The 15,465-nt window shown below is 41.6% G+C and overlaps 3 protein-coding genes across 3 annotated transcripts; all 3 read right to left on the bottom strand.

The window, feature by feature from the left end:
- Positions 1 to 31: 31 nt before the first annotated feature.
- Positions 32 to 609, bottom strand: LOC111844432 (histone H4). The gene has a single exon (XM_023812901.2). The coding sequence runs from the start codon at positions 600 to 602 to the stop codon at positions 291 to 293; it is 312 nt and encodes a 103-aa protein (XP_023668669.1). The 5' UTR covers positions 603 to 609; the 3' UTR covers positions 32 to 290.
- Positions 610 to 4,325: 3,716 nt separating this feature from the next.
- Positions 4,326 to 5,427, bottom strand: LOC111844416 (histone H3). The gene has a single exon (XM_023812885.2). The coding sequence runs from the start codon at positions 5,406 to 5,408 to the stop codon at positions 4,998 to 5,000; it is 411 nt and encodes a 136-aa protein (XP_023668653.1). The 5' UTR covers positions 5,409 to 5,427; the 3' UTR covers positions 4,326 to 4,997.
- Positions 5,428 to 5,940: 513 nt separating this feature from the next.
- LOC111844422 (histone H2A-like) lies at positions 5,941 to 6,341 on the bottom strand. The gene has a single exon (XM_023812890.2). It carries the CDS (start codon positions 6,325 to 6,327, stop codon positions 5,941 to 5,943), a length of 387 nt encoding a protein of 128 aa, XP_023668658.1. The 5' UTR covers positions 6,328 to 6,341.
- Positions 6,342 to 15,465: the final 9,124 nt, after the last annotated feature.

Genomic DNA, 15,465 nt, shown 5'->3' with positions numbered 1-15,465 from the left:
TGTATATGTATATATATTACATCCTTCTCCCAACATTTTACCGCTAATTCGGCAGCAGTTGCAATTTATTTTCACCAGTTACATCGAAGCTCGTGATAAATTTCTTGAATAGAATAGATAACCTTGCCCGATTGTCAGACCGAGAAAAGTGAAAGAAGATTTTGTACTTGGTCACAAAATCAAAATAAGCGCGACATACGCCAAACTTGGCTTTTGCTTTTTTAGGAGAAATTGGGCGGCTCTGAGAAGAGCCTTTGGGTCTTTAGATTTTCTCGCTGTAGCTTTCACGCTTAGCCGCCGAAGCCGTACAGAGTGCGGCCCTGACGCTTGAGAGCGTACACAACATCCATCGCAGTAACGGTCTTCCTCTTGGCGTGCTCCGTGTAGGTAACGGCGTCGCGAATGACGTTCTCCAGAAACACCTTCAGCACACCACGGGTTTCTTCATAGATCAGACCGGAGATACGCTTGACGCCACCTCGGCGGGCAAGACGACGAATAGCTGGCTTGGTAATACCCTGGATATTATCGCGAAGAACTTTACGATGGCGCTTAGCACCACCCTTTCCTAGTCCCTTACCTCCCTTTCCACGACCAGACATTGCTACTTGTGTATTCAAAACGAAAGTAAATGAAGTCGCTGTCATCCATGTTCTGTTATACACGTAAGCACTACCTGATTGAAACCAGGGAGCAACTTTCAGGCCGATTGGTTGCCTCCGCCTACACATTTTTCTCCAAACGGTTCCTTATTCTTTAATCTCTATATACATGGTGTTTTTTTTTTTGCCTTGTTTCGACTCCTTGTCTGTGTTTGCTTTCAAAATCATTGTTATTATCATGACTACACTCTTGGTTCTACAAAGGTTATTTTTTTAGAAATGCTAGAGTATGTGATTCTGGCCTTTTAAACATTTTCTGCTTCTGAATAAACAGCTGGAATATGAAAGACATGTGGATGCTTTTATAATGAGACTAGGACGTTTTCGGCCAAAGTACATGGAGGATATGAATCCATAAATTGAACCACTAAGTTTTGCAAACCAGTGGACAGAATATCACCCCGTCACCATGATCTATTATTTGTCTTGGCCACTTGGGGGGGGGGGGCATTTCAGTTCTGTAAGCAACACATCTTGTATATTATGTTCCGTTATTCAGATAGTAGATTTATTTGTAAATTATTGGTCTTATGCAAAGTTGTATAGAATTTTAAGATGTTCCAAACATCAGAGACCACAGGACACATCTGAACAAGTCCATGTTTACATGTCTGTTTACTTTTCAAAATCTCAAAAAATTTGAGGCCTGCTCACCTCACAAACTTTTTTCCCTCACGATTCATGATGACATTTGGCTGATGCTGAAATAACTCGAAATATAGTCCAAAAATAAAGCTGATTCATAGATATCAAATTGCAACATTCAGAAAGTAACAATATTTTGCTTACCTAAGAATCACATTTTTGTTTTAATCTATCAACTTTGTTTCATTACATAATACAATAAAATCTCATTAGTAACAGCATCTTGCTCAGGGTGCATTAAGCAGTGAGGTTACACCTTTTATGATCTTTGGACTGTTCTGATTCGGTGCAGTGGCAGTGTTCCTGTGATATGTGGTGCTTCCATATGAATATGGTATTTTTAGTAAAAGAAAAACCACTGTATGAAACAATGCAAACCATCTGATTAGATTAATTTTATTATATCTAAATTCATATGCTTGCCTGTCAGAAAAAGACAACAGTGAATAAATGCATATAAAATATTAACATCTATATAATTTGGAAGTAGATGAGCTTACAAACCCAACTCTGTGCACAACTACAAGTGGGTAAGCACATATCACTGATGTATGCCCATGATCATCAAAATCACCAATGATCTGTGTCAGTGCAAGCCTTCGGATGGCTCGTACCAGACGGGACAGCCTTTAATCACACATCCATCAAAAAGTTCTGGCTGCCAAACACTCACATAGGTATCCCCACAGATGATCGTGAGCACCCCACAAGCCTTGGAATGTTGGAGGTGCTCTGACCAAATCCTCTGGCCGTAATGCTTTGGTCCTCGTCAAAAAGTGACTCAGATCTTTACCCCTGGCCATTCCACATGCTTTCACCATATTGACCAAGAGTCCTGAAAGCTAGCTTAATATTTAAAGCATTCCCAGACCTTGACATGCACTGTATCGACGACAGTCAGCATTATTCATTTCACACAGGGCTGGGCATGATGTCCTGGCTCATCGCTGCATAGTGGAATAAAACTTAACACGTTGTCAGCATGGCTGTTGCCAGCCTGGAGCCAGCATAGGATACAAGATAACAATTCATCACAGTAGACATACACACACCCAGTCTTGCTCTAAATTGATGGACAATGCAACTGCACACAACTGGCTTACTAGACGGTAAATAACTCAGTCGCTGTATACTCCATATGTATTACATAAGAGACTGGCATCCCTCCCTAGGTGCATCCTGAGATCCACTTCAGGTTTGATGTGACCAGCTGATAGGTAAAGGGTAACAGAATATAGATGGATGTGCAGATTTTACACACCTATTGCACTCCTCATTTTGCATGTCATCCTATATGTCAGGCACTATTTTGAAAGCAGCACTGACTGCTCATTGAGCACCATAAACACCAAAAATCATACTTAAAATCTGTAGGTTTTGGTCTCCATTATTCTCCAGTAACTTGCAGTCAGTCTAAAACGCTGACGAGCTATGATGATCCCTCAGAAGTGGAAGACACAGTAGTAACCCTAAAACCTCCACCAAGTAGAGAAAAGGAAAAAAAGATATACATTTATTTTATATATATATATATATATATATATATATATATATATATACACACTCACCTAAAGGATTATTAGGAACACCATACTAATACGGTGTTTGACCCCCTTTCGGCTTCAGAACTGCCTTCATTTTACATGGCATTGATTCAACAAGGTGCTGAAAGCATTCTTTAGAAATGTTGGCCCATATTGATAGGATAGCATCTTGCAGTTGATGGAGATTTGTGGGATGCACATCCAGGGCACGAAGCTCCCGTTCCACCACATCCCAAAGATGCTCTACTGGGTTGAGATCTGGTGACTGTGGGGGCCATTTTAGTACAGTGAACTAATTGTCATGTTCAAGAAACCAATTTGAAATGATTCGAGCTTTGTGACATGGTGCATTATCCTGCTGGAAGTAGCCATCAGAGGATGGGTACATGGTGGTCATAAAGGGATGGACATGGTCAGAAACAATGCTCGGGTAGGCCGTGGCATTTAAACGATGCCCAATTGGCACTAAGGGGCCTAAAGTGTGCCAAGAAAACATCCCCCACACCATTACACCACCACCACCAGCCTGCACAGTGGTAACAAGGTATGATGGATCCATGTTCTCATTCTGTTTACGCCAAATTCTGACTCTGCCATTTGAATGTCTCAACAGAAATCGAGACTCATCAGACCAGGCAACATTTTTCCAGTCTTCAACTGTCCAATTTTGGTGAGCTCGTGCAAATTGTAGCCTCTTTTTCCTATTTGTAGTGGAGATGAGTGGTACCCGGTGGGGTCTTCTGCTGTTGTAGCCCATCCGCCTCAAGGTTGTGCGTGTTGTGGCTTCACAAATGCTTTACTGCATACCTCGGTTGTAACGAGTGGTTATTTCAGTTAAAGTTGCTCTTCTATCAGCTTGAATCAGTCGGCCCATTCTCCTCTGACCTCTAGCATCAACAAGGCATTTTCGCTCACAGGACTGCCGCATACAGGATGTTTTTCCCTTTGCACACCATTCTTTGTAAACCCTAGAAATGGTTGTGCGTGAAAATCCCAGTAACTGAGCAGATTGTGAAATACTTAGACCGGCCCGTCTGGCTCCAACAACCATGCCATGCTCAAAATTGCTTAAATCACCTTTCTTTCCCATTCTGACATTCAGTTTGGAGTTCAGGAGATTGTCTTGACCAGGACCACACCCCTAAATGCATTGAAGCAACTGCCATGTGATTGGTTGATTAGATAATTGCATTAATGAGAAATTGAACAGGTGTTCCTAATAATCCTTTAGGTGAGAGTATATATATATATGTATATATATATACTGTCAAACGATTAAAATTTTTAATCAGATTAATCACAGGGTTGCTATGGATTAATTTTGATTAATCATGATTAATCGCATTTCATTTTGCATAAGCAAACAGATTCAAGAAAAAATGAATATATATGCACTTAACATGTTTATTGAACATCTGGAACACGACTCGGATGCATTCCATCTGGCACAGAAGTGAAATACCATGGACCCATATCAAAAAACAAGAATTTTTGCTTAGCCAGACAACTTGTCAGATTTAAGGAACCTCAGTTTTAATGGTCTTTATCTTCGTTTACTTACAATTAGCCTGAACTACAGTAAATCTGACAAATTATCCGACTAATCATGAAATCCAATTCTAGTCAGGTTAATTGCAATTGTTAGTATCCGATTTAATGAGCCACAAATGAGAAGTAGTGTTTAAACAGGATAAAACTACAACTTTCCCTTCTGTTGATAAATGCCGCAGTCGTCTTGGATTCTGAACTCGGGATCCTCTATGCTGCTCCGAGAAATGGGAGCGCGCATGGCGTCACTTCTGGCAAAACTGGGAATCCGACTCGGAATACGAGTTCCGAGGGCAAATGAAACGCACCAAAACTGCCCGAAATGGGTTGAGAGAGACATTTCAGGGATTGAGTCATTCTGCGCTGCAGATGGGTTAATTGCGTTAAAAAATTTATCAGATTAATCATGATGATGGATTAATCCACATTAACCCGTTAATTTTGACAGCCCTAATACACACATATACATATTTCATATACTTTTTATACATTATATATTTCAAGCAAGAATATTTCAGATGTTATGTAAAATTCAGCACTTTTGTGATCTTTGAGGCGGCTCTTAAAAGAGCCTTTGTTTCGGTGTTTCCACTTAAATTCAAGCACGTTCTCCACGGATACGGCGAGCCAGCTGAATATCTTTAGGCATGATGGTGACTCGCTTGGCATGAATGGCGCACAGGTTGGTGTCCTCAAACAGACCAACCAGATAGGCCTCGCTTGCCTCCTGCAGCGCCATAACAGCTGAACTCTGGAAGCGCAGGTCGGTCTTGAAATCCTGAGCGATTTCCCTCACCAGACGCTGGAACGGCAGCTTGCGGATCAGCAGCTCGGTGGACTTCTGGTAACGCCGGATCTCTCGCAGAGCCACAGTTCCGGGCCTGTAGCGATGAGGCTTCTTGACGCCGCCTGTGGCCGGAGCACTTTTACGTGCCGCTTTGGTAGCCAGCTGCTTCCTGGGCGCTTTGCCGCCGGTGGACTTACGCGCTGTCTGTTTTGTTCTCGCCATACCAGCTACGTCCCTGTATTTGATAAACTACCTACTGCTTTGTTTTTCATAAAACACATACTTTAAAAGCAACAGTAAGCCGTTTTGATTGGCTGAGTTTTTCCCCACGTCTCCATTGGTACAGCGGCGCATTCGTTCCTCTTCTTATTGGATGAGGAGCTTTGGCGCACAATTATACCCCCCAGCCTTTTCAGGTAACAAATGAATCAATGAACCAAATAATCAGCAGTGTGTATTTGTTAACGAACACGGACACTAAATAAACGTCGCTGACTGGTTAATATAGCGGTTAAGTGTAAATGAAGAAATTGAATTATATGTTCTACACATGGTTCCCCGGAAATGTAGTTTATCAAGCAGTTTCTGTGCGTATGAAATCCTACCCCCACCACACAAAGCACACTCCGATTGAGACACGCGTAAACAAAGTGAAATACAAAACGCAAATCGAAAGACTCTGGCCCCTTTGGGAAAAAATTGGTGGCTCTTAAAAGAGCCGTTTGATGGTCAATGCAAATCTACGACACCCAGTTTACTTGGTCTTAGCCGGCTTCTCAGTCTTCTTGGGCAACAACACAGCCTGGATGTTGGGCAGCACGCCGCCCTGAGCGATAGTCACGCCACCCAGCAGTTTGTTCAGCTCTTCGTCGTTACGAACGGCAAGCTGCAGGTGACGAGGAATGATGCGCGTCTTCTTGTTGTCGCGGGCAGCGTTACCAGCCAACTCCAGGATTTCAGCAGTGAGATACTCGAGCACAGCAGCCAAATAAACTGGAGCTCCAGCACCAACTCGCTCAGCGTAGTTACCTTTACGAAGCAGCCTGTGGACACGGCCAACAGGGAACTGCAAGCCAGCCCTGGAAGAACGAGTCTTGGCCTTAGCCCTAGTTTTGCCACCGGTTTTACCCCTGCCGCTCATTTTACCGCACTATACAAACGACTAACAAACAGCAATACCTCTTTTCTGGGCTTCGTCACTTATATGACATCCAGCCATTTCATTGGCTACACCCGATCATGTGAAGTTGTCCAATCAAATCGAAGGAATGAACCTCTCAAACGTTGAACGCTGATATTCTAAAGTTAGAACTCTAAACAATATGTTGGACACAAAAGAGCGAGTTGAAAATATCACGAGCAATTTCTCAGCATTATAGTAATTAAACCTAACATTTAAACTGATATTTTGCTATTTTTCTTGTGAAACGGACATGAGCTTAGCTAGTTAGCAGTCAGATACGCTGTGCTATTGAAATGTATTCAATATAACTGAATTGACAAAATTTATTTTCTGCTGACGATTGGGGGCGCTCAGCAGAATGTCGACTAGGGCACCTGTCCACCCAGGGCCGGCCCTGCTCAAACTGATACGGCTTACAACACTTGCATGCTTATGCGTAATAAAAAGAATCTATTAAAAGTGTGTTTTTTTTTGCAAAATATTTTTTTCACTGTTGCTTCCCACATCTAGGGTTGAGGTTCGAACATTGACTGACCCCATCGGAGTTGCCCCCTGCGGAATACTCAAAGCAGATCACGACGCTGCATTGAAAACGAAGTACAGAAATTATACGAAAACGATGTTGTCCTTATTTAATGAAACACAAGGTGGCAGCAAACACTACTAAATGAAACGTAGCATTAGCTAGAAGACAATCCAGATTACATTGCAAACAGATATTCTGAACATTTCATAAATGTATTTCCGTGAAGGGTCTATTGGACATGTAATTACGTACAGCCGATGACAGTAATTATGTCACCGAAAACGCGATGTGAATTTCCATCAATGAATGGTTTCACAGTGCGATATAGTTACTTTAAGTATCATTATTTCGGCTTGGTATAATAGGCTATTACATATACGGAGACGCCGAGACTGCTTTTTTCGTAATCAATCAGTTTTTAAACAAATCTGTAAGATGTTTTCTCGTGCCTTCTTACATAGACAGTACTCCCTTTGAGCAGGTGTGCTGTCTTTCTGTGCGGTGGTGTGCGAGGAGGCACGATAGACGAAGGATGCAGGAGAGAGAGCCACAAAAGGGCAGCGTTATTAAAGTAAAAAGACGGGGGAAACCCAGAAAGGGCGGACGATGTGGAGGAAGTGCTCAGCAGGAAAATGGGGGCGGCGCTACAGTCACTGGGGAGGATGTTAGGCTCTCCGTCGTCTGGTGGCGTAATGTTGACTGTCTGTCGCCTATGGCGTCACAGTATGTGGATGTTTTTTATGTGATGTGTGTCTGAAATGTTAGTTAAAATCGTAATGCAAAATAAAAAGAAGCGTAGGCACTGTTTAACCCTAACCCTAACCCTTTAAATTACATGCACCTAATGGGATTTGGGGAGAAATTTGTCATTGCGGGAAGTATTGTGGAGTCTTAAAATCAAAACCTTTTTAAATGTTAGGTAAAATTACTGTGAAATTTATTTTGCAAATATTACAAATTGAATGATATATGCAATGGGCACCTTCTGTATTTCTTAAATATGCCTTACAACGAATCTCCCAGTTGAAGATACTGATTTTGTAAAGAGCTCTTAATGAAGACACTTTTGTTTAAGAGCAAAACTCAAAATACAATAAGTAGCTTGACATTAACTGGAATTTGCTGTTCTTCTGGACCATAATAAGCATTACGGCTTCCTGACTTTTTGTGTATTTATTAATACAGGACTATGTAATCAATGTATCCTTGTTAAAGCGTTTTGAAAAGTGACTTTTGGCACAAGTGATCTGTCTGGTGCTGTTCCACTAGGCACCGGCACTGTTGCTCCATGATCTTGGCACATCCACTAGTTGCCATGGAGATTCCACACCAGAGAGCTGAAGAGGCACCATTTTAAAAGAGATAATTAATAACAAAAGATTACAGGAATAAAGCAGCCCGCTGTTCAGTGAAGGGGACTGACTACACACACAAATTAATGGGGGCACACAGGAACACTGAGACTCAAGAATCAGATAATATTCTTTATTCAGTGTGTATCAATTAGATGCTGACTCTGCTTCCTCAGTTTATGTGTGTTTGTTGGAGGTGGGGGCTTAGCAATTTAAATGAATGGTGATTTGAGCAGGCTGTAAAAGGGGACTAGTTCTTGCATACTTACTAATTCAGATGGCAGATGGTGCACATGCAAACGTATGGTAACATAACAAATGTTCTACATGTACATGGTTCTTGTTGTGTCTCTAACTGGTATAAACAACATAAATGACATGTATTCAGGTCAGAACAACCTGCAGTTTTCTGAAAACCTTTCCTTCAAACATGATCGTCCAGGCTGATGTATATCTGCAAGTGTGCTGGAATAAACACTTTTTGAAAAATTTTGCAAGGTGGCAATTTTATTATAGTGAAGTTAAATGTATCCAAGGACAGCATTAATTTATCCTTTATCATTCACCCATAATCATTCTGCCTGAATAGGTCCAGCAAAGGTTCCTGGTTAGTGTGGAGCTGCCCCCTGGAGGCACTGGGCAGGGGGGGGGGGCCCGGAGAGAACAGCAACTCATTGCAAGGGACACAAAATCTCACGCTACTGGCAAATTAGAGACGCCAACTCACCTGAACTGTATATTTTTGGACTGTAAGAAGAAACTGATACAGACACAGGGAGACTGCACACTTCACACGTACACTGCACACGCACTCTGCACACGTACACTGCACACGCAATCTGCACACGTGCAGGGCTGGGGGTGTTAATGGAAACTCTGGAGACTGCAGGACTCACAGATGAGTACCGGCAGCATCCCTAAACGTACCAACGACAACAAAAATGACAAAAAAGTTACTTCCCAGTGAGCCTCCCCAAAAGCGTCCCTTTGCCTCGTGCCCCTATAATAATTCTCCCTCCGTACTTGCCTGTGTAATCTTTTCATTTATCCATCCATCTGTCCATCCGTCTATCTTCTAATTGCAAGGGTCCTGGAGCCTTTCCTAACTATTATAGGGTACAAGACAGGGCTACAGGATGCCGGTCAGTGACAAAGCAACTTATTTCATTATTCATTCACCTATTTGCAATTTATTAATTGTTTGTTTGTTTATGCTTGTTGTAGTTTTAAAATCATAAGTTAGTTCACATTGAGTGTTTGCACTCCCTGAGTATGCATACTTTGATTTCAAAGATCTTGGCTTTTTTTTGTTTGTTTGCGTGTGTGTGTGTGTGTGTGTGTGTGTGTGTGTGTGTGTGTGCGAGCGGGTTTACCTATCCTTATGGGGACATAATGTCCCCATAACGTGATAAATATCCATTTTTTTCTCATTTTTTTCGGTGACTGCTGTGAAAAAACTAAAAATGCAAAATCTCTTGTATTTTGTTTGGTTACTTATGGTTATGGTTAGGGCAGGGTGGGGGTTAAGGTTGTCATAGTTAGCGTTAGCATTTTTCCCATTGAAATGAATGTGCGGTCCCCATAAGGATATGTTTACCCTACATGTGCGTGTGTGTGTGTGTGTGTGTGTCTGCGTGTGTGTGTGTGTGTGTGTGTGTGTGTGTGTGTGTGTGTGCGAGCGGGTTTACCTATCCTTATGGGGACATAATGTCCCCATAACGTGATAAATATCCATTTTTTTCTCATTTTTTTCGGTGACTGCTGTGAAAAAACTAAAAATGCAAAATCTCTTGTATTTTGTTTGGTTACTTATGGTTATGGTTAGGGCAGGGTGGGGGTTAAGGTTGTCATAGTTAGCGTTAGCATTTTTCCCATTGAAATGAATGTGCGGTCCCCATAAGGATATGTTTACCCTACATGTGCGTGTGTGTGTGTGTGTGTGTGTCTGCGTGTGTGTGTGTGTGTGTGTGTGTGTGTTTGTCTTGAAATGATAAATATTAAATATTTTGAAATTATGCATCAGTATATAGCTGACACTCAGGATGAGCTCCAGAACATTGACTGTAATTTACAAATATTGTACCAGGATATGGATAGTAAAGAATAAAAAAAAAATAGATTTTTATCGCTTTGTCTGTTTTATTCTATTGAGGATCCTCCATGACTTTGTTATCATTATATTGAAACGCAGCCATTGTCACAAGGATATTGGCAATGAAATCTGAAGCTGGAAATACAGAATGGTTTATCTTTTTAGAAGAAAGCCAAGACAGGCCACCAGCTTCGAACACGATCACAATGGTAGCAGGAATAACTCAATTTGCTGTCACAAAAATCCCCAAAAGTGATACACATTTTAACTCTTTCAGTATAAAAGATTGTGCTGGACATAAACTGCTTAAAGGGGAGATTTTAACACAGCATGAGGTAATTAAATTACACTGATGCATGTGTATATATACAGTACATACAGGTTTGTTGTGTAAGATGAGCAAAGATTGTCTTCGGAATATATCTGTCTGTACTGAAAAGTTGCCTGCAGGAGCATAATCAGGCATAATCAGGTGATATACACTTAATGGCCAGTATATTAGGTGCCGTAACAAGCAGGCTGCCCCCCAAATAAGAAATTGTGCTCTTGGAACTGAACATATACGGCACACAGACAGGGTCAAAAAACCCAGCTACTGTTTTCTTAAGCATCAGAATTGCTAATATGCACGACTGAAGGGATTTTCAGTGTAGCGTGATTGTTGGTGCCAGATGTGATGGATCCAATGTCTCAAAAACAGCCGCCCTCCAGGGATTTTCACAGATTCACTACAGAGTCTATAATTAAAAACAATCTAGTCAGCAGTTCTGTGGGCAAAATCAATTGGTTAATAAGAGACATCAGAGGAGAATGGCTAGAGTCATTAAAGCAAACAGGAATGAGGCACGTGTAAACGCAACAGCTGAGTACAGTGGTGGTGAGCAGAAAGGCTTCCCTAAATTTACCTGTGCTTAAAGTCGGTCCTGTCCAGTGCTGGGAAGCTGAATCTAATCGCATGCTCACTGTTGATAAGTGCAGCTGCATTTTTATGAAGTGTTTGAAGGTCAAAACATAAACAGGTTTGTCCCTTTCTGGGACTGGTTCTGCAGAACGTGGAGCAACTTTCTGAATCCCCGTTGTTTCGCCCCAAGAAAAACAAGAATGTTCCTCTTTTGTTGCACAATTCACAAAAATTAATTTCTGACCACAAACAATATGAGAGGCCGCAAACCATCAAAGTTGATAATTTCATCATGGGACTGATGATTTTGCAAAGGCAACGTTATTGTACAAGACAGATGTTTGGTTCCTGGAGACGCTTCACAGCATCGTTGATACATCTGAATGTAACACTTATAGCCTTTAGACTGGATCAAAGCATGATGGAGTATTAGCAAATAGCTCCGACATTGGATATATCTTATATAGTATATATATAATATAGAAAGATGGCAGTTTTCCTCACTGTCACCTATGTCAATCCCTTCCATGGTCATTGGTATTGTCCAAGGCCAAGGGATCCAGGTCTTCCTCCACTGGATACTATGAGTTAATGCTGTCAAAAAAAAAAACATAAAATGAGATTTCATCCCCACCCATGATACATTGACAAAGACGTGCATCTACAAAAGCACACTTACCATGAAGTGGAATGAATGTGGAGCAAAAGTGAAGAGATGGTTACAAATGTATCAGGGGCTTTCAATGGTGTTTTCATTGATACAAAGAGCGGAATCATAGAAACATCATGCTGTTTATCCTTTAATGTGGTTTCAATCATGTGAGAATCTTTGACAAGCTATATAACTTAGGTACATATTTTCCAATATAATGGAACAGTTAAAGGAAAATAAAGATGTTAGATGTGGAAAGATAAAAGCCCCCTCTTACTCAAAGAATAATTTAATTAGACACTGTGTGGCTCTGTGGGTTAGAACTGATTGGAAGGTTGATGGTTCGAATCCTATGGCTGGCAGAGTGATGTCACTCCTAAAACCCTTAGTCCTTCAAGCTCCAGGGACTGGCTGACCCTACACTATCATCAAAATAAAAAGTAAATGTAGAACTTTATTAATTAGAAATTTCTCTTTTAATACAACAGATTGATGGCCCCGGAGATCCGTCTGGAAGACTTGGGAACTTTATGTCTTCATACTGTTTTCACAGAGTTTGCTCAGCTAGCAGCTTGCTCTCTGTACGTGTCAGTGGTCTGGACTGTGCTTCAGACTCTCCCAGCAGGGGTATGCACTTCTAGCCCATAGTTCAGACTCTTCTGGAAGATCTGTGCGGCAGCGTGTGAACATGTAGTCTGTGGCAGACTGTTATAGGAACCAGCAAATCCTCACAGTCAATATTACTTCTTACAGGAATGACAGTTCTATCATTATTATCTTAGGCACATTTAAGTAAATTTCAATTTTGACATAATGAAAAAATAGATGTTTTTAACATTGACTGTTCTAACATTATTTTAAGGGTGGCCTGATGTTGCAGTGCTGCAGTGATGCAGTGGTACAGGGCTGCAGTGGTGCCTCACCCTTTCAGCCTATTGCCCCAGTCTGTCAGTTTGCATGTTGCCCCAGCATTTAATAGGTTTTCTTTTCACAGTCCTGAAACACGCCATTAAGTTGTAAACCTGTAAATCAGTCACAGCGTGTGAGTGTCTGCCATGCCTTGTGCTCTGTGCATACTGGGATGGATCTGGAGATCCCAGCAACCTCGCACTGGATCCCGGCAACCTCACACTGGATCCCGGCAACCTCGCACTGGATAAACAATTGGCTCTAGCAGCAAGGCAACAGCAAGGGAAAAATACAAGAATCAAAGTGCATTACTTAGAACTGGGTCGGTTTATGGGAATGTTATTTCTTATTTTGACCTATGATGGTTAAAAGGTTTCTTTATATTATTAGAAAACAGAAACTTGCCTACCTGTCTGTGCATCACACGTAAAAGCTGTAAAATATCCCTGTGTCTCATAAGGTTACAAGCTGGCAAAATCTCGATTGTATCATTCCATTTAAGCCCTTCGACTCCCCTGTTAGAGATGTTGGGATGTGCATTATTCTCATCTGTTTGGAAAGCCAAGTGGTCATCATTTGGCTCAACTGTCTGAAATGTCTCATGGTTACTGTTTCATGGTTTCCTATCAAGAAGAGCCACGTTTCCAGAAATTGTGGCATTGAGACTTGCATTTAATTTGACCGTGATTTTTTTTAAGCAAAATTGTATGTAAAATTCTCCAGAAATGTGTCTCATTCAGCAGCAGGAGCAAATACTAAATTAAATCACTGAGGACAATTTCTTTTTGAATCTACTCGGTTGCAGTCAAAAAAAAGGTTCTCCCCCCAAAAATAGGCTCTCTTGGCATGATTCACCTTTTTCTCGGGCCTCGTTCTGGAGGAGATTCTGAAGCTGGAAGCCCAGTATGTCCGTGCTGCTTCAAGTGTGAATGAGTCATTTATCACTGGCTTGTCAGAAGCCTCCATGTAACGCAGCAGGCAGTGAGCTCTTCTGCTCACTAAACACGGCCACACACACACACACACACACACACACACACTGGTTTGTAATTATGTCTTTGTGGGGACTCTCCATTCATTTCTAAGGGGGAAAACCGTAATCCCTACATGGCGACCTTAACCCCGACCCAGAACTAACCTTAACCATAAATAACCAAACAAAATACAAGTCTTTTGACAATTTTAGTTTTTTGATTGCAGTCACAGATTTTTATAAAATTGAATTTCCCCTTGTGGTGACTGAAAAACATGGTCTCTACAACGTCAAAATGACAGGGTTTATCAAAAGCTGCATATGGTCAGACAGGAACAGGATGTGCACGCTTATGCACAGCCACATCACCTGCTTGTCTTTAACTCTGAAAATGATGTGAAGAGGACTCTTCTTCTGGTTGTCTGAGACTCAGCCTGTGGGAGCACATTACATTTCTGATGAAAGATGGCCTGATTTATTAGGGAAAATGACCCCTTAGTTCTGTGCCACTAAGGTCACTGGGTCTCCAGAGGTCGTCAGTGGCCAGTGGGTGGTAAGTGCATCTACTGTTTAACTTGGCTGCTATTAAACATTTAACGCCTTTGTCTGCTATGGAATGTTCTGCCCAGTGTGACCAAGCAGTTTGGTAACAGGCCTCCTGCAGTATGATAGTACATAGTGCAGGTTTCAGATGCAACAGATCTCTTGGCTTTGGCGTTTCTGCTTGTGCACTGAAGGACCATGCGACATCTCAGGCTACTTGGAATGATTTAAGAGGTATTCATGAATAAGGCAAGAATTCAGCTTTGGTTAATTCAATGTTAAGAGCAGCTCCTTCCAGCAGAATAGTGGAACATATATTCACATGCCTGGGAAAAGGGGCGGCTTTGCGGTCAGGGGAGGGGAGGAGGGGCTGCTTTGCAGTCAGGGGAGGGGAGAGCTGCCGCGCTGCATGAGCTGATTGCGCTGCAAAAGGAGGTCGTTTGCTGGAGGATTTTCAAATTCAAATGCAGCTGCACCATTTATCCACATTTCTGCATGTAAGAGACTGTTGCAAAGCTGAGCTGTCAATATGAATGGGACTAATGTTTTATTAGTAAAGTACTGTTAAAATGATATGCTTCAAGAAAAAAGTGAAGGTCAGGAAACCTCACTAATGAAATTGTTGATTAGAGGACGTCTGCATTTCTGGCCAAGTAACATGATGTTGGCTGGAAACAGGCAGCTCACTCTGTACGTCTCTAAATTATAAAATTAACCTATGTGGTGTTTTGTATACGGCTGGCTTTTGCAGGCAATAATCGAGAATTTTTTCCCATCCATTGATGGTTTCTGAGACTTGGGCAGGTAAATTAGCATCTAGCATCTCAAATCTGTGACAAGAATTTTACAGAGACATTAGCTATTGGGCAGTGAGGCAGCAAAGGATCATGGGAAGTGGAATGTAGCACTGGAGTGCTGAGAGAGAAGGTCCCAATGAAGCTTAAATGATGCGACTGAGAGGAAGCACAGAAACTCAGAGCACCGTCCATGTTCTGGCAGTGCGAGTAAAAGCCCCTCAATAAGTAAAGAATGAATCACTTCATTTACAGTATAAGTTATGTTTAAAGATGCCTTGTGTCAATCAAAGTGCTGCACAGAATACCAATAAAGTACAGAAATAAATAAAAAATTCTTATATATATTTGTGT

Source organism: Paramormyrops kingsleyae, chromosome 19, assembly GCF_048594095.1.
Source record: "Paramormyrops kingsleyae isolate MSU_618 chromosome 19, PKINGS_0.4, whole genome shotgun sequence".
NCBI lineage: Eukaryota > Metazoa > Chordata > Actinopteri > Osteoglossiformes > Mormyridae > Paramormyrops > Paramormyrops kingsleyae.
Note: the sequence above shows the minus strand (reverse complement) of the source record. Positions and strands in the feature narration are given on the sequence as shown.

Bases quoted from the DNA above. Each gene is read 5' to 3' on its own strand.
- LOC111844432 (XM_023812901.2), bottom strand. From the start codon at position 602: ATGTCTGGTCGTGGAAAGGGAGGTAAGGGACTAGGAAAGGGTGGTGCT.
- LOC111844416 (XM_023812885.2), bottom strand. From the start codon at position 5,408: ATGGCGAGAACAAAACAGACAGCGCGTAAGTCCACCGGCGGCAAAGCG.
- LOC111844422 (XM_023812890.2), bottom strand. From the start codon at position 6,327: ATGAGCGGCAGGGGTAAAACCGGTGGCAAAACTAGGGCTAAGGCCAAG.